This window comes from Danio aesculapii, chromosome 4 (genome assembly GCF_903798145.1).
Source record: "Danio aesculapii chromosome 4, fDanAes4.1, whole genome shotgun sequence".
In the NCBI taxonomy this organism is placed as follows: Eukaryota; Metazoa; Chordata; class Actinopteri; order Cypriniformes; family Danionidae; genus Danio; species Danio aesculapii.
The window spans coordinates 33,129,877-33,155,725 of NC_079438.1; the positions used below are offsets into that span (position 1 = coordinate 33,129,877).

General features: G+C 35.8%; 1 protein-coding gene across 1 annotated transcript in view; it reads right to left on the reverse strand.

Annotated features, from left to right (window-relative positions):
• lamb1b (laminin, beta 1b) overlaps positions 1-25,849 on the reverse strand; it is a 51,363-nt gene that overhangs the window by 19,276 nt on the left and 6,238 nt on the right. The window contains exons 3-21 of the mRNA XM_056455461.1: positions 23,270-23,402; positions 17,941-18,014; positions 15,087-15,275; positions 13,827-13,890; positions 13,047-13,240; positions 12,858-12,978; positions 12,505-12,693; positions 11,040-11,216; positions 10,799-10,911; positions 9,749-9,828; positions 9,534-9,669; positions 8,020-8,178; positions 7,786-7,907; positions 6,268-6,388; positions 5,609-5,798; positions 3,007-3,150; positions 2,679-2,910; positions 1,467-1,630; positions 1,153-1,377 (exon numbers count right to left, since the gene is read on the reverse strand). Of these exons, the coding sequence (XP_056311436.1) occupies positions 1,153-1,377; positions 1,467-1,630; positions 2,679-2,910; positions 3,007-3,150; positions 5,609-5,798; positions 6,268-6,388; positions 7,786-7,907; positions 8,020-8,178; positions 9,534-9,669; positions 9,749-9,828; positions 10,799-10,911; positions 11,040-11,216; positions 12,505-12,693; positions 12,858-12,978; positions 13,047-13,240; positions 13,827-13,890; positions 15,087-15,275; positions 17,941-18,014; positions 23,270-23,402 (2,827 nt within the window). The remainder of the gene's footprint in view (positions 1-1,152; positions 1,378-1,466; positions 1,631-2,678; positions 2,911-3,006; positions 3,151-5,608; positions 5,799-6,267; positions 6,389-7,785; positions 7,908-8,019; positions 8,179-9,533; positions 9,670-9,748; positions 9,829-10,798; positions 10,912-11,039; positions 11,217-12,504; positions 12,694-12,857; positions 12,979-13,046; positions 13,241-13,826; positions 13,891-15,086; positions 15,276-17,940; positions 18,015-23,269; positions 23,403-25,849) is intronic.

Genomic DNA, 25,849 nt, shown 5'->3' on the forward strand with positions numbered 1-25,849 from the left:
AACCTTTAGAAAGTCAAATTTTTTCCAACTTTAGGAAGAAGAGGACATCACGGATCCAGTGTGTTGGGGTTGGAGGTTTCTGATCTTTCCACCTAAGCAATATCAGGATATAGGAGCACAATAAAAGCTATGCAATCAGATTGTATCTTTGTAAAATTATGACATGGGCAAAATCTTAAAAAATGGCAATCAGTGGGCAAGGGGAGCTAGATATACCCAAAAAACAGATATAGTTTTAAAAGTAGTGTCCCAAAAGCAGTAAAGCTTTATATAAGACCAAGACATATGTGCATGAGTGTGTTAAGCTAATTTTGATTTACTTTTTGTCTTAGCCTTTTGGCTTAAATGCCATTTGGACTTGATCATATTTTAGGCATCTGATCCATTTTAATTTTAGTCTAGTATTTCTTTAGATTTTATCTGACTAAAGCTAAGCAGTTTGGTTAAATCATAATACATTAATGAAATTTTAAAAATGTCTAAAACCTTGGAAAAAAATGTCTCCTTATGTTCCTGGAGAACAAAATTATAAACCTAAATGAATAATACTAAGATTTGAACAATACAGATAAAATTTGTCATAACAGGTAATAATAATAATAATAAAAACAAACTTAAAATACATTTCTTAGAGTAACTTAGATATAGCATTCTTTATTCTTTCTAGCAAACAAAATTATTTGCACAAATTTAATATAATGTAGCCAATTTCTTCATAAATCTTGTCATTCATTTCATGTTCATCAAAAATATGATGACTATTTGCCAACAAAATTAACACTGCATATAAGAATACTGTAGATCAATGTTTTAACTCAAACACACAGACTAAGGCCCAATCCCAATTCTACCCCTTAGCCCTTCCCTTTTACCCAATTCTCTTTAGCTTGAAGGCGTAGGGCTAAGGGGAAGGGCTAGATATCCGTTAAAACAGAGATTTTTCAGGCCCACACTCGAAACCAAGGGGTAAGAAAATGCTGATGACATGTGCAGGTGTTGTAGTGCATGGTGTCCCATTTCTTTGGGGTAAATTTTGAAGCCCTTACCCTTCACACTCTGTTTTGAAGGCCAAGAGGAAGGGGAAGGGGTAGGGGTGCAAAAATAGAATTGGGATTGGGTCTAAAACATACTTGTTTACATGACAATACTCACTCCTACAGTTCTGTGAACGGGCGTCTCCATAGTAGCCACGACTACAGTATTGGCACTCAGTGCCATCAGTGTGAAACAGGCATTTGAGACAGGAACCAGTGCGTGCGTTGCATGATTCAGGGTCCTGCATATTAATATTTCCATTACATTGACATAGGTGGCACCGTCCCCCTGGTACCCGAGTGTTGCCATAGTAACCAGAGGCACATTCCTCACACTTAGGTCCTAGATAGTGGAATAGGGATAAGAATTGTTTTATGTTGGTTTTAGGAAACAGTTTCCGTTATGTTAATTTCTTCAGACAATTAACTTACCCTTGTAGCCTGCGTTGCAGATGCAGACCATTTGAAGGGTGTTGGGATTTTGGTAACAGCTCTCAGAAAACTGCATACCACTTCCAGGTCCATTAGGACACATACAAGGCCTGCATTGATCTCTGGAGCCCAACAATGTGCTACGATGATAACCACTTTCACATCTGCGATAGAAGATTTTGGGGAACTCTAGCTACGTTGTTCCATGTATGTCAAACAGAAGAGAATTCCACTGCCAATACTAAATTATTTAGCAAGGAGTACTGGAATACCTGTACTAGAATACTTCTAACAACCTCCACCTTTCTAGATCTGCTAAGGGTGTTTGCATGTCTTGTGTACATACTTACAACTGTGAGTCTGTAAGTATATATTTGAAGCCAGATGCTTTTCATCAGTATCCACATATATTGCTTTTCAGAGAGATTGCCTAAATTTTTCACTTAAATATACATTTTCACGATTTTGATTTCAATATAAACAATTGACTAGTCATAAAAATAAATCCCTCTGCATTTATAGATATTTCAAGCACATGCTCGAATTTTAAATGAAAGATTTATTAGTGTGGTCACTGACCCTAGAGGCAAATCTGCATCATAGGTGCCATTGAGCGTGGTGGTTAAGCAGCACAATGGAACCCACTAAGCACAGAGTGAAACTGCACCAGAAGACCTCCTGAGTCCTGAGGCTGAGCAGCACCATGTGGCCCACTGTGCCCAGTAGTGGAGCTGCACCACACAGCCTATGGAGTCTTGTGGCCCAAACAGCACCATGAGGCCAACTGTGCCCAAAGGTGTAGCTGCAATACATGGCCTAAGCACTAGACTAATACAGCACACAAGAGCATATCACGTCTTTTAAAATATATTTTGTCTATTTGTAGAAATATTGCCATTTATGCAGTGGTTTTCTTTTGGAAAAAAAAAGGATTTTAAAACAAAATTATAGCATTTCAGTCCATCAAGCGTTTTTTTTTTTCAGACAATGATAGTAAGTTATGTTGTTGTTTTTGTTTGCTATTGCAGAAAATGTATGATTCAATGAAATTATTAATATATTATTCCTCGCAAAACATCCACTATTACATAAGACATTGTTTTACACAGTTTACTCCAACTATGGCACTGTAATTGTAAGCCTGTTCTGCTCTGGTGAAGGTTTTAAAATTCCATTAGTACCATCAGATAACATCATATTGCCCTCTCTTACCTCTCGCAGTTGTGGCCTGAGGTGTGACCCCTGCAGTTCAGACATTCGCCTGTAAGAGGGTGACACTGTTCACTGTTCCCATTACAGGAGCAGTGCTTGCAAGTAGGGTAGCCCCAATGGTTGGGTTTACAGTTGCCACATTGCTGCCCAAATGCTCCAGGCACACACAAACACTGGCCAGTACTGGGGTGGCAGAAAAGGTTCTGAGAGCCAAGCGGATTACAGTCACATGCTGAAGAGAATATAATCAGTAGGGTTAAAACTTTTTTATATTAATAGTGAATTAAATTTGGGGTTGTGCATTTGTGCATGTGTAGTGTTTACTAACGTCTACATCCTGAGGGTCCGAACAGGTAGGTGGCTGGGGCACAGGCATCACAGTTCTTTCCTGAAACATTGGGTCGACACTGACACTGCCCACCGATAGGATCACACACCGTGCTCAGAGACCCTTGTGGGTCACACTTACACTCTGCCAAACATAAATAATAAAGACAATTAGTCCTTAATGCTAAGGGCAGAAAAAATCTGATTGGTTGGTTAAATAAAATTTTATAACCGTGTACTGAGAAAGCCACATTCATTGATAAAGTATTTACTTTAAAGCTGAGATGTGCAAAAATAAAACTTAAAAAGAAAGCTTAGCTAACTTAATGTCTCACTTGCACACAAATGTGCCCAACCAAATTTATTTCAAAATCAAAAATGCAGCATAATGTTTGTATATCAAATCTGCCAAACACTTGTCAGCAGCTCAGTGCATTTAGACATAGACATGGGTCAAGATGATCTGCTCTAGGTCAGACCAAGTAACTTTGAATGTTGCAAGAGTGTTGGTGTCAGACAGCCTTGTCTGATTATTGCAGAACTTCCTCATATACAGAAAGTTTTATGCACAGGTGTAAATGAATTGCCTGAAAATATTCTTTGATTTGCAGATGTGTGAGTGAAAATGTCTTCTTGATATCAAAGAACAACGCAACCCTTTATTAATCTGGGGTCGCCACAGCGGAATGAACTGGCAACTTATCCAGCATATATATTTTACGCAGCGGACGCCCTTCCAGCTGCAACCCATCACTGGGAAACATCCATACACACTCATTCACACACACACACTTATACAGTACAGTCACTTTTAGCATACCCAATTTACCGCATGTCTTTGTACTTGTGGGGGAAACCGGAGCCCCGAAGGAAACCCACCTGAACACGGGGAGAACATGCAAACTCCACAAGAAATGGCAAATGACCCAGCCGAGGCTCGAACCAGTGACCTTCTTGAGGCGAACATGCTACCCACTGCGCTAGGAGTTTCACATCATAAATTTGTCTCCCAACTAATTTGCTACAAATATGTGATGCTAAATTGTCAATAAATATGGACCAAAATTTCTCCTGAATTTTTCCACTACATTGCTGAATCTACTCCATAAAAATGCCACTTTTCAGTCAAGTTTTAGATCACGTCACAAAACTGAATCTGAACTTCTTTAAGTACAAAATGATATTCTTTTGTCTCTTGATGTAAAAAAAAACGGTATTACTTGTGATGCTGGTCCTTACTGCCTCTTTTGATACTGTGGACTTTTTGATACTCAGTCCTCCTGTCTTGCTTGGCCCATCAGGTTGGCCTACAGGGGCATGTGTTAGATTGGTTCAGATCTTATTTAACTCGTTTCTCAGTTAAGGTTGGTAATGCACTTCTCTTTCTGCTCCATTGACTTCTAGTGTTCCACAAGGTTCAGTTTTGGGCCCTGTTTTATTTTCATTACACATGCTTCCACAAGGCTCAATCATTATATATCATAACGTCTCCTTTCATCTGTATGCTGACGATGTTCAAATCTATCTCCCTGTTGCTTCAGACTCTTCAGGTACACCAGAATCTCTACACGGATATTTAGTTGACATCAAACTTTGGTTGTCACAGAACTTTCTTTCTCTGAACAAAGACAAGACTGTATGGTGTTTGGCAACTCAAACCTGCCTAATGAGTTACCCTCAAATAATCTTCACTTTTCCCCACATTTTAGCCATGTAGTTAAAAATTTGGTAGTGAATTTGGACAGTAGTTTAAAATTTGGTAAACTGGCTAATTCAGTGATCAAGGCAAGCTTTTTCCAGCTTCGAATTCTTGCTTGGGTCAAGCCGTTTCTGAGCCAGTGTGATCTAGAGAAAGCCATTCATGCTTTTATCAGCTCTTGCCTCGACTATTGCAATGTTGGAATTAACCAAACCTTACTCCATTGGTTACAACTGGTGCAAAAGACTGCTGCTCGCATGCTGACGAATAGTCGCAAATGTGAGTACATCACACCTGTCCTTTTCTCTCTTCACTGGCTCCCTGTTAAATTCAGAATTGATTTTAAACTACTCTTGTTTATTTTTAATGCAGTTAATGGCCTTGCACCTTCATATTTATGTGAGAATTGTAAAGGTTCACAAACCGAACAGGGTCCTACAATCAGCAGGCCAGTTGTTGCTGGATGTCCCCAGATCCAGGTATAAACAATTGTTCATTTTCAGTGGCAGGTTGAACTTTGCATCATCTCAAATGTGGCACTGTTTAAAGCTAAACTTAAAACCTATTTATTTAGACTTGCTTTTGATATTCGGTAGTTCAAAATGCTGTTTTATTATTTTATTGACATTTGTGTACTTACCATCTTAGGTATTTAAGTGTTTAATTTTGTTTTTAATACTGTAAAGCACTTTGGGCAGCTTCCTGTTTGTAATAAGATGCTATATGGATAGTTTGATTTATTTGATTGATCGAATTAAGAAAGTTGTGAAGGCACCACTGTGGGGGTTTGAGGGCCCTTGTGTACTGTTTGAATAGGAAGATTTGACTCTGACATCAGACATGGTAGCTTTTATCAGCGGTGCTCTAATTTACATGTTAGTTCATATATTTTTGCCTTTCTCACCAAGAGCTCTGTTGTGCAGAAGAGCTGACACACTGAAGATGTAGTCTTTGCAAATATCCGTTAAAGGGATTTTAATAACACTTTGGCTCCGTTCCAAACATCTGTATTTCTGGAACATCTCCCAGTTCTTCTGCTGATGGTCTCCTCCACAAAAAAGATCCAGGTCTTGCACCTCTGGCAGAAGCACTAGCTGTAGAAATTGAGAGTTTAATGTTAAAATCATTGGGCACTAATCTTGCAACAAAACATTGTGAGCTACAGGAAAGATGAAGTTGATATGCGAGTTAGTGTCATTTCAGTCTTATTTAACATTGAATAAGAATTGTAACTTGTATAGGCAGTTAAGCAGCTTAATAAACAGATGTCTTTTTCTTTAAATTTAAATTGACTTGATTTACTGCACCATGGTGTCTATTAAGACCAGAGATGGAGCTGCACCATAGAGCCTACTGAGCCCTGAGAATGTGCAGCACCATGAGGGTCATTGTGCCGATTGGTGGATCTGCACATCATGACCTATGTAGTCTGTGCAATTATGGTTAATTCTGTAATGACTGGATAAATACAACACACAACAAACTTGTTTTTAAAAAATATAATATAAGAACACAATTTATATAAAAATATTACTTACAAATTTATAAGTTGAACAAACTTACTGAATCGACAAGTGTGCGAGGAGAGGAGTGATAGCTGTATGAAGAGTACTGTGGGAAGCTAATTTTAAGGGTGTAGTTTTGACCCTTTTCCAGACACATTGGATTAGGCACAACAACATATCTGAAAGACAAAAACACACAAACGGGGCCGTTCTTTGCACCTCACTTAAACATTGTAAGATGATTTGGCAGATCCTGGATATTTTAATATCGATAACTGTCTTAAATGGTTCTTCAAGTTTGCATATTGGATTAAAACATCTTGATGAATTGATATGAGATTGCGGCGTGTGCTCATATTTATTGTAGATCCCTGATGGAGATATCGAATTTTAAAATCATGATCGGCAATGCAGCAATTGGCTGGTGGCACAGCAGCATAATGACATCATCTGATTAATATTCATTTATCAGCCATGTGAGCCAAATTTGAAGTAAATAAATGCATTTGTTAAATATGAAATGCAAGAACTTTCCACATTTGTTGTGGGCTGCAGGCTTTGTCATTGGTTATTAGTATTTAGCAATTTATTTAGTTTTGCATTTAGGGTAGATTTTCCTCAGGATAGTATTTTTTTACAGGATAGTATGAGTAGTTTCTTAATCCTGTGGCATAAGGAATAACTGGCTATGTACATTAAATTTAGCATCATGCAAGCATTTTGATAATTGAGAAGTGTCTGCATGTCCCGTGTTGTTTAAGTCACCCACATTAGCTTTCAACACGTGCATGATATCACTACAAGTAAAAAAATCTCAAAATCTCTTTGAACCACAGAACCACCCCCCATGTAATTTTTTTTTACCTTTATTTCAGTTATTTCTTTTTTTAAATTCAGATAAAAAATGTAAATAATTTTTAATTCTACAATATTGCCATTTTACACAATTTACAAGCAGGTTGTTTGAAAACAACATCACCCAAATTATAATTCTGCCACTGAACTGCACTACATTTCCCATCAGGCACCTCACACACACACACACACACACACCACTAATTACTTGCACACAGCTGAAGCTCATGAAGACTGATTAGTTGAACTATATTATACACCTCACATTCTCACACACATTGCTGAGTCTTGTTATCCTGTAGCACTACGAAGCAATTCCTTTCCTTGTCTAGCTTTGTTTTTGACCCTTTGCATTGTTTTATGTTTCCATTGTCTTTGCCACCTGTCCTGACAATTGGCCTGTTTTTTGACTACGTGTTTGGGATTACCTGTATGCTTCGGTTTGCTACCTGTTTGACCGTTTGTGAAAATTAAGATATCAAAATTGCCATAAGTAAATTACTTTTGTGAAATCTAGACGTTTCTTGTAGTTTCATGTCTTCTATTGTTTAAAAAAAAGAATAAATACAATGAAACCAGTTGTTAATTTACAGATGTTTATAATTGTCAGCTTCCAAATATATAGTTACTGGCATCAGCAAGAATCTGTGCATCCCTAAAAAAAAAAAAACTACATCTGTTTTTAGTGAATAGTTTTTGTGTAAATGTAACCTTCACTTACCTTGATCCAGGGTGCAGTGAGACCATCTGTTCATCATCATATGTAGAAGTGCAGTGTGTTGACTGATCAACGTCTCTGGGCTGCTCCAACTTTACTATAACCTGCTCCCATTCATCTGGCAACTATAATAAACACATGTGCAATGCTTGATTGTGACCATGTGTGCTGCCTGGGTGGCAGATAAAGATAGTATACACTGAATATTGTATTTGTGTGTGTGTATTTGTTAATTACCAGTGGTTCATAGCGTATCATTAAGTTGTATTCCATAGATCTTGGGAAATTATTAATGTTGAATGTCAGCGTTTCCCCCTCTGGTACATTCACAAAGCCTGTACCCGTCCAGGTAGGTTTACGATCCTGAGGTAACGGTCTTTGAACCACTTTTACTGCCTGCACAAGATCAACAATAAACAATCTGAATTTACTCATTCAAACACATTTGGTTCTTTATATTAACATGCAATAAATACAGATCAGATCAAAAATGTCACCCTTAGTTAGTACAAAACATTTTTATTTAAAACATTAAAACATGTTTGAAACCATTCTTGTTTCAAAATAATTGTAGATCGATAAATGATTGCACTTTGGTCGTAAAACCATTCTTTTATAGTTATGTTTTTATTATTTGTACGTATTTTCAGTACATGTTATGACTTTATTCATAAGGAAAACATTTGGTTCAATTACAGAAATTATATTTATCTCTGTTAGTATGTTTAACAATCAGTTAATTCAGCAGCAAACTATGCAAGATACATTTCGAATTAACCATTTGCTACTGTGACATAAACGTAAATCACAGCTGCCCCACTTCCATAACATTATTGTTATTAATTACTTTATTATTACTTAACACAATTTTCATAATTTACAAAACAGCCTTATGATTTGTAACACTGTACACAGTGTGTCATTTAGACTTTTACACACCTGAAACTTGTCTATAGCGCTTGTTCACTGCTGCTCTTATAGTTGTGTAAATCGCTTCCTTGTCCTCATTTGTAAGTCGCTTTGGATAAAAGCGTCTGCTAAATGACTAATTGTAAATGTAAATGTAAATCAAAAGATGTGAAGAGGAAGTAAAAAGTTTGATAGTACTATTATTATTATTAGGAATGCTTGTCTCTGTCTATTAAAAATACACAATGATATTGTCATTTTAGTGTATGGTGAAAATAATGGTTTTGTATAAAAAATAAATTTTTTGGTGATCTGTTTTAAAATAAGTGCTTAGAGCTTTAAAAGTTGTTTGTTCATTAATAAAACATTATATGTAAATGTACAAATTCATCAAATAAAATCATTCTAAGATAAATGTATCAGTATGAATGATGATCTAAAATTTGTTACATGAATTCTGACTTTCAGTTAATTCATAAAACCATTCTTCTCACTGCATTAAATTTGTTTGTATAACCTTTAAAATTCTTACATACTATTAGTTTTATTATTTCTTTCTTTTGTTCTTTCTTTCTTTGACAGAAAAATAGCAAAAACACTTCATTTGTCAAGGATAAACACAAAGTTCTAAAAACAAAACTTGTTTCCATTGTGGTAGAAGTAGATTGTGCAGATTGTCATGCAGTTTTTCATAAAGTTGTCTTATGAAATTTAACATTCAGAACGTTTTGTTCATAAAAATGTTTAATAAAACCTTACCATGCAAATTGTTTTTAAGATTATTACTGAAAAGTATTTAAAAATGTTTGCGTAATCTTTAAAATATTTAAACACAAACTTACCGGTCCGAAGGAAGCATATTCAGCTTCATAAATGTAGTGGTCTAGGGCTGCGAAGTAGTACCCGGATTGCAACTGGTCACAACGCCGACCAAACATGTGCTCCTTACAAGCGCACTGCCCTGTCTCCTGGGAGCAACTGTAGTGAACAAAATTTCAAAAAATTATAAATATGTGGTTTGATAATTGTTTCTTATTGGGCCGATACAAGTGCTTACTTATTGTTCAAAGCCCCGCCCACATCACAGTCACATGGTCTGCAGCCGTCCATATCATTACTGAGACCCCAGTGCTGAGGCTGAAATAGAAAATGGTTTATATACAAGCACATATACACACAAAAAATAAATCAGTGATAGATGACAGTAGTTATTCTACTGTACTTAAACATGTACATTTTCAGAAATAAAGCAGGTCCTTTAGGTTGGGAATTGAGTGTTGGGCACCAACATTGTGCGGCTAAATATTAACTTCGATATAAACAGCCCTGGGAGTAAGTAAGTATAAATATAGCAAAGTAATTTTGATCCGGAGAAAGTGTCACACATGATAGCTGTATCCAATATGTAAACGAGCTGAATAATGAATCAGTTAATCTGACTGGTTGTCAAATTGAACATTTAATTTGTGAATTGGACTGATCCAATTAAACTTCTAAGAAGTCAATGACTCACCAATGCACTAATTCTAATGAAGAGGCTACAGATAACCATTGACTAAGAAAAATAATCCATTCAGAATAAGTCTACAGTTAACAACTCATTCGTTTAAATGATCCAGTCAGAACAGGTGAATTTACAAAACGAGTCAAAAATGTGAGCTTGAGTGGCCACAATTTATGGTATTAAATGTTTTTATTTGTATTATACATATATTGTATTATGAAAATAATATTTAGGTCATAATTGTCAGTTGTTTGAGTCTGAGTAGTTTACAGTAAGATCACTGTATGAAGTGAATGTAGACATCTCCAAGACTTGCAGACATAAACGTGTAGGTTTTATTTAAAAATGGAGCATTATGTTTTTTGTATGTTTATATTGGCCAGCAGTCATTATCACACATTTTATGTTAGCTTTATTTTTTTTATATATACTAGGCTAAGTGGTACATTTTTATTTTCACTTGCACACAGTAATTATTGTTTATTAACATTCGTCCATAAGCACTTCTTACATAAGAGTTACAATACAAAAGTACTTTATTTGTATGTACTTAAGTAAAATTCACCATTAATAAACACAATAAACACAATAAAGTTTTCTCACCAGACACTGGTCACAATTTCGTGCAGTCACAAGACGTTTGCAGTAACAGCTTCCTGTCTGTATATCACAAGGAGTTCCTCCTGGGAGTGTGCCTAGAGGATTACATCTGCATGCTGGGTTCACAAACACACACAAAAGAAAGAAAAACAGGATCAAACTGACTGAATGTAGAAAACAGGAAGACAGTGGTAGCCAAGGGCTTAAAAAAGCAACAGCTTTTTGTAAATTTGTGTTTACATACACTGACAGCCTAACGGGTCATCGCTGAGGCCATAGTGTCCCTTTTTACAGTGGTCACAACGTTGTCCCTCCACGTTAGCTTTGCAGCGACACTGTCCCGCAATCATGTCTCTCATAACATTTGTAGCGCTGTCACACAAGCCTTCATTCAGAGAACCTCGCGGGTCACAGTCACAAGCTAAACACAGACACATTCATTACAAAATTATAAACTAGCAACGTTAGTAGTAAAGTTTATTGACAACTTTGATGTTGACTTGACAGACACATGTTTCTAGCATAACTGAATATGTTTCTAGCATGTTTCTAGCATATTGTTTTAAGAGAAGTTACAGTAATTAACATGTTTAAATGTTTATAGCATTATAACACTTTGCAAGGATTATTCTAGCGCAAATTAATCTAGCATGTTGGTACTGTCATGTTTAAGAATTAGCATGCTGCTAAAACAGTTCTAGGATAAATAAACATGTAGTATTTATGTTTTTAACTTAAATTGTTTAGCTTGGTTTAAGTATTAACCAGCCTGTATGCTACAATGTTTCTAGTATAATTTAGCATGTTGATAGCATGTTTTAACATGAATAATCATGTTTTTAACAGGAATTAGCATGCTGTTATCATTTTCACACAATTTATCCTGTTTGTTTTTACCTTAAATGCTGATAGCATTAATTATGATGTTATATTTTGAACATGATTTAAAGTGTTGTAAGAAATAATAAGCATGTTGCTATCATGTTTTAACACAAATTAGTATAGCGCTCGCATTTTTCTACTATGACTTATGTTGCCAGCGCATTTTAAACATAAATTGGCTTGTTAGCATATTATTAATCTGGTAGCATGTTGCCAACATGTTTATAACATGATAAAGCATGTTGCTAACATAAATGAACATTTTTGTAAGTTTGTAGCATGAACTGATATCTAACAACATGCTGAAAATCTGACAAAATTGCAAACAATGTGTTAATTCATGATAGCAATATGATGGTTCATACAACCAACATGTTGTTTCACATTACAAACATTCTACAATCATGCTAGAAAGTGAATTCAAGATCGTGCCAATAGCCCAGTGATTCCTATGAATAAAGGTTAAAAACTCCTCAAGAAAAATGATTAAAAAATAAGACAAATAAAGCTAGCAACACGTTAATTCATGCTACAAGCAAAATGTTAATTCTTGTTAGCAACATGATTATTTATGCTAGAAAGATGCTACCTACGTAACTCATGCCAGCAACATCTTTCTTACATGAATAAGATTGCTGCTAACAGGAATTAGCTTTTTAGCATGTTTGTAGCATGAATTGGGCTAGCTATCATGATTTAACACATTGCTTGAATGCTTCTTACATAGTGCCAGCATGGCTAGCTTTAGGATAGCCAAGCAAATAAATGAAGGTCTGAAGGTTGGGAGCTGATTAGTTGTAGGATAGTTCAGAGGTGGAGGCACTTACGCTCGCAAATCCTGGGGTCTCTGATATCCCTTTGAGGGTGCTTGTAGTAGAAAGGTTTGCAGTTCTCACACCATTGGCCCTGTGTGTTGTGCTGACAGTCATCACAAACTCCTCCACTGCGGTTTCCCGATGACAGATACACCGCCATGTCAAAGTGACAGAAGCCTGAGTGACGGTTACACTCACATTCTGAGAGATAATGAAGAGGAAAAAAAAGAGCAGATAGATGACTAATATTTGATTTTGGTAATTGTGAATACTGAATATTTAGTGAAAATAATGTCAGGCAGGACTTTTTGTTAATTTGATGAATATAATATAATGTGTGGTTAACTGTGGGTTCTTTGTCATACTCTTGCAAGCGTTTGTCTCTCGGCCTACTGCTGGTCTCCAGGGCTGATCTTGGTAAAAGTCCTCACACTCTTCACAGTTCAGTCCAGTAGTGTGGTGATTACACATGCAGTGACCATGAACCTACACACACATAGATGGGTCAGTAGTCCAAGTGAATTTGGAATGGAACCTTTGTTGTGTTTACGTACCATTCCTTCAACGCCTGCCTCGTTGCCAATAGGAGCACATTTGGAAGCATGGCCATAGCAGAAACAGTTGCCACGGATGACCATGTCATAAACAGCATAAAAGTATTTCTGTCTCACTTCTTCTCGGTCAGACATATCACCAAGTGTGTGCAACTTTTCCATCGCTATGCGCAGATTTGTGATCTTCAGTAGGTCTATATGCATAAACACATATACAAACAAATATTAGCAGATCACATGTCAGACCAATTAAACAATAGAGATAAACATTAGAGAACAAACTACAATTTACAAAATTTTGAGGTCACTGCTTAGTCCTATTTGAAGTTATTCTAAAAGTTAAGGGAGATATTTGACGTAGAACATTGATCAAAACAATTTCAAAGTTACTCTTATTATTGGTGTAAATCTGGCATGTGGTAGTAATGATCTGATAAACCCTATTTAAATGGTAGCCTATTGACTGAACATTATGGTCATCAGTAAACTGGACAGACTAAACCGAAAGCGTATAAAGAAGGTGGAGGAGGAAGGGTCATTGTTTTTGGGTCAGTGTCTTGGTTATTTTGTAAAACACTGTTCTGCTAGCATGCCACTACATGCTTTAGCCAACTAAATTTATTTTAAGCTATGATGAATGATCACATTATTTTCAGAAAAAAAATCTTGTTCTCATAAATTGTTCTCTAATTTTGATCTCTACTGTATATACATATACTAGAATTCGCAAATAGAAGCAAAAATCCTTCTAGTAAACAATGTGCTTTATTAGTTACTTACTCTGAATATGAGGACTATAAGGGTCTGGTATCTTAAATGCAGGATCAAGTGCCCTAAAAATGACCTGTGCACAAGTACACAAAAACATACATATTGTTTTCATAGTGTATTTAAGCACGTATCTGTATACAGAATACACTCACCGGCCACTTTATTAGGTACACCTGTCCAACTGCTCGTTAACGCAAGTTTGTAGTCAGCCAATCACATGGCAGCAACTCAATGCATTTAGGCATGTAGACATGGTCAAGATAATCTGCTGTAGTTCAAACTGAGCATCAGAATGGAGAAGAAAGATGATTTTAGTGACTTTGAATGGTTGGTGCCAGACAGGCTGGTCTGAGTATTTCAGAAATTGCTGATCTACTGGGATTTTCACACACAACCATCTCTAGGGTTTACAGAGAATGGTCCAAAAAAAAAAAGAAAATTTCCAATGAGCGGCAGTTCTGTGCCTTGTTGATGCCAGAGGCAGAGGAGAATGGACAGACTTCGACCTGATAGAAAGGCAACTCAAATAACCACTTGTTACAACCGAGGTATGCAGAAGAGCATCTCTGAACACACAACACGTCCAACCTTGAGGCAGATAGCTGAAGACCACACTGAGTGCCACTCCTGTCAGCTAAGAACAGGAAACTGAGGGTACAATTGGCACAGGCTCACCAAATTTGGGCAATAGAAGATTGAAAAATGTTGCCTGGTCTGATGAGTCTCGATTTCTGCTGCAACGTTCGGATGGTAGGGTCAGAATTTGACATCAACAACATGAAAGCATGGATCCATTCTGCCTTGTATCAACAGTTCAGGATGGTGGTGGTGGTGTAATGGTGTGGGGGACATTAGTGCCACACTTTGGGCCCATTAGTACTGACCATGTCCATCCCTTTATAAACACAGTTTACCCATCTTCTGATGGCTACTTTCAGCAGGATAACACGCCATGTCATAAAGCGTGAATCATCTCAGACTGTTTTTCTTAAACATGACAATGAGTTCACTGTACTCAAATGGCCTTTGGTATATGGTGGAACAGGAGATTCATATTATGGATGTGCAGCCAAATCTGCAGCAACTGCAGGATGCTATCATATCAATATGGACTAAAACCTCTGAGGAATATTTCCAGTACCTTGGTGAATCTATCTAATCTAGGATTTAGGCAGTTCTGAAGGCAAAAGTGGGTCCACAGGTACTAGTAAAGTGTACATAATACAGTGACCCGTGTGTGTATGTGTGTCTTTCTTGTGTACTACATACTTCTCCTTCTGTTGATGGTTCCATGCCAGAATAGCGACTATCACAAATGACATCATCCACTTTTTTGATTGGCCCTTTTGGAACTTGTGGATAGGATTCATCGCAGTTGAAAGCGTAGTAACGGTACACCTGCCAGGTCCTCCCAAAATCTGCTGATCGCTCAATCAGCATGGCTGCAGGACGAAATGTCTGCCAAAAAAAGTAAAAAGCTGAAATTTACTGAGTATTACATTCTGAAAAAATGCAAAAGTTAGCTTCAAAGGATTAGTTAACCCAAAAATCTATTTCTGTTATTTAAAACTCACTATCATGTCCGTGAGACCTTTGTTCATCTTCAGAAGACACACTCAAAAAAAAATTTTTTTTTTTTTGCTCATTCAAACAAATTTTAAATTTCAGAGATTTCATTGGGGCATCTTAATTTTTTTATGTTAAATCCACATAAATTTGTTAAAAGTGTTATGTTAACTTAATTTGTGTTGGGACAACATGAAGAAATTGTGTGGAACCCTGCTATTTTTAAAGTGCAAATTAAGATATCTTGGATGAAATCCAAAAGCTGCCTCATCCTCCATAAACAGCATTGGTCCAGAAAAGTAACCAAAAATGTTGTCAAAATTTCATGTGACTTCAATGGTTCAACTATAATGAATACGATTTTTTGACAAAAAAAAATTGGTAAAAACAAATTTGTTTGCCTATGTCTTCCACATCAGATCAGGATACAGATTATCTAGGGACAATACAAGACTTCCATGTTCTGCCTGTAATGTTGTATTGCCTGTAGTAAACATGCACATGCGAACAAAGTGATTCCAGTTAGTTTGGTGCACAAAAGTGTTCTTGGAGCTTCGTATGATTGCAGTTGAACCACTGAAGTCACATGGAATGTTTTGGAATGTTTTGGACTTTGAACCACTCTGGAATGTTGCTGTCTATGGAGCTTATGGATTTCATCTAAAATATGTTAATTTGTGTTCTGAATATGAATGAAGTTCTGAGAATTGGATATATATAATGGTGAGTTAACATGAGAACTAACCTTTAATGCAGATGCAAGAGTCTTAAAAAAAGTGAAGCAAAAACATTTTGTCCCCGATGGCTGCAGAAGTGAGTTTCACATTATCAAATAAGGCAATGCTTAATGCATGATACAATGAAAACCACCCTATTAGATTTGAGCTAGACCACCTGTTGCACAAAATGGGGAGACTCTTTTGAAAACCAGTGTAAAACAGAAGAAAACAGATTTATTCTTATGTTTGCTCATTATTTTATTACACTAAATATAATTTCTATGAATTTTCCACAGAAATATTCAATCTGAAGAGCTTGCATTAAAGTGATTTGTGTCTGTTTCTCCCTGGTGTGCATGTATTCATAGTGCTTATTTGGTCTAGATGTGTCACTGTCAGTTATATTTTGTGATCATAATTCCTGTTCTTCCTTTCCTCCAATTTGTAAAATTGAAAAACCCTATAAAGATATCATTATGTTCTACTTTGTACTGTATGTTTATCATGCATCATTTTTATAACAAATTATGTTTATATAAGAAATGTCAAGCAGGTAGCATTCAGTCATCGCTTCGAATGTTATCACTTGATTGAATGGACGTTATCAGTGGTTATCAGCTGATAGATATGGGCCAGTAGTGCCCTTCCGTGCCTGTTATCATCCATCCACATGGTTAATCAGCTATACTAATAGAGAAGGATCCAGATCTGTTTTTACATTTCTGTGATAGTTGAGTTTAGGGTAGGGGTAGACGTTAATAAAATACAATTAACAGGAAATTTTAATAAACATTATAAATCTGGTTAACTTCCGGCCACAGCTGTATGTGATCTATAGCTGATTAACCATGTGGAGGATGACTAGTAAGTGCTGAAGGCCCCCACTGGCCCATATTTATCAGCTGATAACCACTAATAATGCCCATTCTATCGAGTGATAACATTCAAATTGGCTGATTCAGTTTATTATTAATAAAGCACTTCAAAAAATGCATTACTGCTTGTTAAATACTCACTTTAGAATTCACTTTAGAATGCCATCGGAAGTTATTTTAAGCAACGAGTGATGGGTTGAAGTGGGTTTCAAGCAACCCACAGCAAATAGTGCTAATATCAATAAATGTGATGTGCAGCTTGATGATAATGCGCCTGTTACCCAGCTGCAAATTTATGCCGTATTTGGTTAAAATAAATCTCGTAAGGTCTTGTAAGCACTATAGATTACAGTTATAGTGTTTGCGTTGTAGCTCCAAACTTTATTGATTTAATTTAAAGATCCAAAATTGGAGCAAGGAAAAATGCATTCTTGATCAAGTTTATGAATGGTTTTGTGTTTGGTTTGAGAGTTTGTCTGCCAATGTGATAACAACAACATCATAAGCAAAATTTGAAAAGCATCCATCATATTACACAATAGATATAAAGATTACTCATTACACTGATTTATACAGGAAATGTTGTATACAAGAAGTGCAGTTTATTAGTTATTTGGATCTACAACAAATATGTTACCCCACCCTGTTTTCTAAAACTTTTTATAGCATCACATAACTAAAATAGATTGTGATTATGCGATTTGGTCTGTACAAATTAGGGTGGGATTTTGATCACTTCTCTGTGCTCCTCTGACCACCCCCTTCAGTTTTTTTTTTTTTAACAGTTAAAGGTATAAACCAAGTACAGACAAATCGTCAATCTCTTGATGCCAGAGGTTTTACTTAGGCATGCAACACTTTCAGAAAACACAGCCAGCTCTTTAAACTTATCTACACATATGCTCTACATTCCCGAAGACTGTGTTTCAGGTCTTCATGTTTGTGTGTGAACGTCTGTCTCACCTTAAAGGTCATGATGAGGTGTGTGAAGTGGAATTCAGCCTCCAAATCCAGCTGAATGGTCACATTTTCAACTCCTGATGAAGAGGAATGGACAAATTATTAAAGAAATAAAGAAGTTAAACTCTCTGAATACACAGTAAATTATTTTATGCGAAAGTTATACAGTTGTTTTATTCATTGTATGTATAGGTAATTCAAATTAAAGGCAAATATTTTAAACAATGTCATACATTTGACATATAATAGCAATATTTACTTGTTTTAAGCAATCTGTTATAGATACTGTATATATGACTCTGTGGGTTGTTCCATGCGGGTAAAAAAACCCCAAAAAGAACAAAGAATCCCCTTGATCTTTTGAAACAAAAGTGTTCACTATGTTATATAAACACACTATAAGTCAGGACTTCCTCAAGAGTCTAGGAAGCCAATCTCCACGTCTGGAATTTTTCCTTGTACAGAGAAGGCGGAAAACATGAAATTGAACAATAGGTTCAAACTCATAGCATTTAATAAAACAGCAGCACCCGGATGATCTCTGTGTCAAATGTCAATGCCATTATAGTGGATAACCAAGCCCAACTCACATGCCAGACATATTGGATTGAATCTGGGTCAGACCCTACCAAATCCCAATCCTATATTATCACAACATCCCATATTTAAACTCCAGCGGCTCCTTTTGTGTGCTCAGAAACAGTCATGGTGAGATAATAAAGGAGAAAGATACTTTTATTCCAAAACACCAGAGGAGGTTTGAGGAAGTGGAAAACATTAGGAAAGCTGAACTTTAGCAATGTCAACATAGTAGCTGAAGACAGCATAGTTGGGTTCTTTTGTTAACCAAAACTGAATTTAGGTTAAGCAATGAGACGAACTGGGCTGTTCAAACTGTTGTAGACTTAAGAGAAAATCCACAAACTTGAAGCAAACGTTATAACTGATAATAAGTTAAAAATACAGATGCGTTTGCTTTGTTCTCAAAAGTTTTGGATTCTCTTGTAAATAACATTACCCTTCATATAATTTCTTCCTTAGAAGTTTTGTAGCAAATGTTTCTGGTGGTTAGGGTTGGGTTTAGCAAATATCTCTATATAATCATAATGTACTTTGACTGAATCAAAATTGAGGTTACTGTCCTCATTTTAGCACCTCATTTTGCTTTAGTAATATGTACTGTGTACTCCCACCACTTTTAAGTCTCGTGATACAGTAATCCCATGAATAGAAATGATGACATTTCTTTTTAAATGTCTTTTTGTGGGTCTGTATTGGTTCAGGCACATGTACCATTTTCAAATAATCAATAACCAACTTCAATTGGAGGAATGCAACATTTTTGTGGGGATGCTAAAGCACTAAAACAGTTATTTTCTGTTCCATCTTCTTTTTTTCATCACCCTGTCCCTTTAAAGGCTGGTTTATACTTTCGACTGGCGCCGTACTTTCACACAGGCGTACCTCCGCCGAGTGTGCGCGTACCTCACGAAAAGGACGAGGCTTTTATTCTTGATACCTTTACCGTTGAGAGATTTTTAAAAAACGTCTAAAGAAATTGACTGTAAAATCAGATGGATAAACATAGAAGTAGGAAGTTTCTGTAACTAGCATATCATTAATATCATTCAAGATTTTTTAAACGAATTATTTTTATAAATTATTTTAATGATTATAAAGATTTTTATAACCATTCAAGATTTTTTGCATTTGATGCATCACTTGCTTTTTCTCGAACAGTTATAACTATCAAGGTTTATTAAAATGTTAATGACAACAGAACATGGGTTGCTCTACAAATATATTTTTATTAAAGCATGAATAAAAGGAAAAAACTACACTTACTAAAAAATGCTGTCCTTTTTTAGATTTAACCCACTCCACACACATTACTGTCTGGCTAGTTTGTGTCCTCTACTTATATGGTAAAAGGCAATAATGGTCCAACATTCCTGACCATTATCACCAGTAAAGCCTGGAAAACTAGGGGCATCTTAGTATTGTAAACCTACAGGTTCAAATATTCTTTTCCAGTTATCAAAGAAATAATTTGTTGATATCATTTTTATTTTTGTAGATATTAAATTGTTTTGAATTCAAAATTGTAATATATACATTAGTGCAATACCTAATGGTTGAAAAACATTCAGTAATTGTGTATTAAAACCACCTGGGTCTTCACTTTTGCCATGGCCTCTCTTTTTGGTTTTAACAAACTTATCCCCTTAAGTTTTCCTACATTTTTTTTTTTTTTTTTTTACAAAAACTTGCAATTTCTAGCCAAGAATTTTTGGCCATCTAGTTATCCCTATGACCACGCATGAGGGATCATAAAGATGTCTGTACAGGCGTACCAAAATCTCTTCAAAGTGATCCGTATTTAACTCCGACAGCCAAAATCATCCTCCGGAAACACCGTGATGACGTCACATACGACGAGTGCACTCAAGCAAACTAGCGTACATGTCAAGTATAAACCAGCCTTTAGGGGTCCACACGTAATCTGCTTGTTTTACATTATTAAAGGGACTGTAGCAACAGAGGTTTATTTATCATAAGTCATATAATCAAAAGTGATCATGAAAAATCATAATAACAATGATGCGTAAAAAACCTTGACTAAAGTGGTCAGTAAATAGGCTATACAGTGGGGAAAATAATTATTGAGCACATCACCATATTTCTCAGAAAACCTATTTCTAATAATTCTTGATTTTTTTTGCATATGTTGGTAGCAATCAAAGAAATTCATATAAACAACTAAAACAAATCTAATTAGTTTACAAATTAAGTTATGCATAATAAAATGAAATGACACGGAAAAATATTAAACGCATGAAGAAAGGGAGGTTTAGAAAGACAGTGAAAACCCAGACAGCAGCTGAAATCTCTTAGGAGTTATTCAGAAACCCTTTGCTCTTCGTCAGTGTAAATTAATAGCTGCTTCAGTTCAACATCTACATTAGCAGGATGATGAAGATGAAACTAGGGTGGACATTTCAGCAAGACAATGATCCAAAACACAGCTAATAAAATCAAGCTGTAAAAAGGCTCAGCCAATCACCTGACTTGAATCCAATATGAAATACAAATTAAAGATCAGATTTGATAGATGAGACCCACAGAACCATCAAGATTTTTTACACTGTTGAGAGTCATCCTTAAGCTGCCATCACCAAAAAAGCCTTTTATATAAAGTAAAATATGTTTCAGTAGTTCAGTACTTTCTCCTTGTGTCATTTCATTGTTATTACACATAACAATGTTTTTTTTATGTTTGTATTGTTTGGGTTTTTACCAAAATATTATCATATTTACCAAAATTTTTACCAATATTATTCCCAGGAAAAAAAAACATCACATGTTCAATACTTATTTTTTTAAATCAAAAATACAATTGATAGAAAATGTTCACATTATCTTCTCTCAAAATTATTGGGAACAAGGGTGCATCAAAGTTAGCACTGTGCCAAAAAATGCATCCAAAGTCATAAATTCTCTAAATTAGTGATGATGCGCCACACCCGTTGACCGAGTCTGGTAGCGTGACTGTTGTGGAAGAAGCTAGTCACTGGGGAAAGAACAGGCCAGCTGTTTCCCATGGCCAGCGGCTGCATTCATCCCACATCTCACTTTCTCATTCCCACTACTTCCTGTCAGCTCTTCTTAGCTAAACTTTTCCTTTTCCTTTGCTCACTCTTTCTCTTTGACTATCCAAGTTTCTTTCCCAAGACTCAGAATGTTCTTCCAGTGTATATTCTTTTGGGACCAATGATAGAGATGTGTATTGTTCTGACTGAGTCATGAAAGTGAATAACATTAGCTTTCAGTATATTTGGGTGAGTTTAATGAATATGGCAAGCAGAGCTAAAAATGATTCATTTTTAATAGATCAAGAGTCTCTTATGCTTCATAAAAAGTTCATCCAAAAATTTAAATTCTGTCATCTACTCTTGTCATTCCAGACTAGTATCCTATTTTCACTGGAATAAATGTTGGGAACATTTTAGTTAAATACTGGATGAATGTTGGTTAATAAACAGCTTTGTTGACATTTGACTTCTGTTGTGTATATAGTCAGCATTTGCAGTGGATCAAAACCATTAATCAAAGTTGTCCTAAAACTATTGAACATCAGCCATTTGTGTCTTTATATAGGACAATTTTGAAAAACTTTTTTGATCTATTTCAAATGAGTATTTGTTTATAGACATTTATTTTTTTCAAGAACAGATTTGAAAGGACATTTAGGGTCTTCAAGCAATGTAATCTTTAGAAAAAAAAACTTCCAATTTATTTTTTTTCCCTACAAATAATTATTATTTTGTACTTGAAATAAAGAAGGATATTCAATTGAACATTGGTTTATTAGAAGAAAAACAATAAAACGTAAAAGTGAACATTAGGACATTTAGGGTACACTTTTGTACCTTTAATGGATTATGCAGTCAGTGTTGCCAGATTGGGCGGGTTTGAATTTGATTGTGCGGGTAAAAAATGGCATTGGCGGGTTGACAAAATCTGGGCGGTTTTGAAACGAAACTTTTATATGCAACTTATTCAACAAAACATAACTGTGCTTCTACTCCATTCAGTTAGTAGTGACCTGTGCATGGCGCAAACCGCGTGGGCCCACCTGCTACAGGAGATGAAGGAAAGCTGTATCAAAATCTGACTCTGGAAAAATCTGACTCCCCTTCAAGTACATGTGCAACTCACAGCAGATAAAAGTCATGACACTTTTATCGATCATTGTTTCACAATTTACAGCAAGAACATGCAATGCCTGATTGACAAGCAGCACCTAATTATGTTCAAAAGAATTTAAAACTTCAAATAGGATGAATTTATACCCCATTTCGAAAGTAAAACATACTCTAATGGGTAGTGTAGTCTACTCAAAGTGTGGGGGTGAGAAGGGGGCAGTCTTTCGATGTGATCCGGTTATGTTGTGGTTCTGTGACTGCTGGTGTTGGTTAATGTATGGGTAAATATTATGACAGTTGACGTACTCAAATTAATTTCGATTTAAATAAATTAAAATTAAATATTAATCTAATGTTTTTGGTGGGGGTTTTTTTGGGGCGTTTTGGCGGGTTTTAGACCGCTTTTGGGCTGGGAAAAGTCAGCTATATCTGGGGACACTGTGTGCAGTACACATTTGTATTTTTTAGGTATCAATGTGTACTTTTAAGGTCCTGTTAGGAACAAACGTGTACCTTTTGAAAAGGTGACAGATTTTGAATCTTTATATCTGAGAGTGTAAGTGAAAGAACTAGGATATTAATAAGATCTCATTAGTAATAGAATTTACTGTCATGTTAAAACTTACCGTTCTCAGACTGCCACCATGTTTTGAGGCGGTTGGGAGTGAAGGTTGTCACCACGTTCTCAATGGTGTGGCTGTAGGGGTGGGTGAATTCACTGTACAACCGTCGGGAATCGCATTTAAAGCACATATTTTCCTGACGATGGACAAAGATGGAGATGCAGATGTTAGCGGAGCGTGAAAGACTCACAGAGTCTTTTGGGGGTTTAGAGGAATGAAAAACATTGCAGACAGAAGGAATCCAGATGCTCTGGATGTGCACCTGTTTTTCTCAGCCACTCATACACATGACTCTAATATAAACACATGTATACAGAGCAAAACTGACAGACTAAATTTAACTGGCAAAAGTTCTTGGTTGTGATTACGGATAGATCTCCAAAACACACTGAACATCTTGTGCAAATGACAATTTTCTCTAAATCAGTACATTCTTGATTAAATACTGTCATTATCTGCATGATTGTATCATCTCAGAATATGGATATTATAACTAGTGATGCACCGATGTGTCAATGTATGATGAAGGCAGATACCAATGGCCAATTACATACCAAATACCAATTATAATTATATATAAGAAATGAGCTGCGCATCTTGAAAAATCTAATGCTTTTCTCTGAGTAGAGTCATTAAATACTTGCTAAACTAAATATGATCTGTACAAAATATTAGGCCTGGTCTATCTTGGATACTGTAAGAAACCGACTGCACTTTAGCTTTGTAAATCATCGTAGAAGATTGTCATATTGTGTATTTTTCTTATTGTTTTTACTCTATTAAAATGGTGGAAAGTTGAATGTTACTTACAGAAAATGGATCCAATCCATGTCCAATAAATCTAATTTAACAGAGAAAAATAAACTAGCATTGCATAGTATGGTATTCAAAATTGGTTTCAGATGAAATTTTTATTAAAATCAGTATTAAAAAATCCCTAATAGTTACCTCTGATAACCACAAAACTTTAATTGTAATTTAAGCCAGGATAGGTTTTTTTCAATATCAGCAGGTCGCTTTTTCCACCAAGAGAAAATACCTAGGTTTGCTGCCCAATAATATAATTTAAATTGTGGTAGACCAAATCCTCCCTCTTTCTTAGTTTTACAGAATTGTTTCCTTGATATTCTTACATCCTTATAATCCCACAAAAAGGTACAATTATCGTATCTAACTGCTTAAACTCTGTGAGATGAAACAAGGGAGTGACTGAAATAAATACAAAAATTGTGGGAGTGCTACCATCTTAATGGAATTAATTATTCCTACCATTGACAATTGTAGTTTTCTCCAAAAATCAATATTGTTCTTCAACTGTTTTTTTTAATAACTATTTTTTAGTTTTCACCCTTATTGTATAGGACAATAGAGAGTATTGACAGGAAAGAATGGGGAGCAGAGAGAGGGGAAGGATCGGCATAGGACCGCGAGGCGGGGATCGAACTTTGGTCCCTGTGAGTGCATGTGTCAACTCACTTACCACTACACCACTGGCGCTGACGAATCCACAATATTTTAATTGTAAAGTAGATCATACTTTTGTTCTGTAAAGCTGCTGTGCAAAATGTAAACACATAAACATGAATTCTGTTGTTTCTGGATTTTAGAAGTTGATATTGATATGCATTGATCTTCCCTTTCAATAAAAGATATATAACAAACAGTGACGAATGGCTCTCTTGAGTTTTATAATAGCTGTAATATTGTCAAAAAATACTTACTAAAAGCACATTATTGAAATATATTTGGGTCTTTTCTCTCACACAAACCTATACTGTTTTAATTCAAAGAACTTGGATTTATAGTGCTAAAACCAATATCGTGATTTGGGGATGTCAGGTTCACTTGAGGTGCAAAACCAAAATATGCCAAAATACATAGGGTTAATAGAAGGATAGGATGGAAAGGATAAACACTGTGCTTTTGAAATATGAAGGGTGTTTTGTGTGGAATTTGGTTTTCAAATGAGACGCCAAACTTAAGTTTCTTTACGACAGGTACTCCAAACTCAAGTGTCTGTTATATTTTAGCAGAGATCGGGAGTAATGAAGTACAAATTGTACAAAATACTTCGTTACTGTACTTAAGTAGATTTGTCTGGTATCAGTACTTTATTTTTCTGACAACTTTTCAATTTTACTCCTTACATTTTTACACAAATATCTGTACTTTCTACACACATTTTTAAACCACGGTCATTACTTTCGGTCTATCTGTGCGATCTAGCTACTTTCATTTGGCAACAAACATTTTACATAAAAATTTGAAATGCAAGTTGTTTTATATTACTGTAAATTACTTGTATTATCTACCTATCCTCACTATCCTTCAGCTTAGTCCCTGATTTATCAGTGGTCGTTACAGCGGAATGAACCGTCAATTATTCCAGCATATGTTTTACACAGCGAATGGCCTTCCAGCCACAACCCAGTACTGGGAAATACCCATACACACTCATTCACCTATGCACTTATACACTACAGCCAATGTAGTTACCTATTATTCACCTATACCGCATGTCTTTGGACTGTGGAGGAAACTGGATAGATACCTACCTAGTGAAACTAAAACATGTAGTAGTAA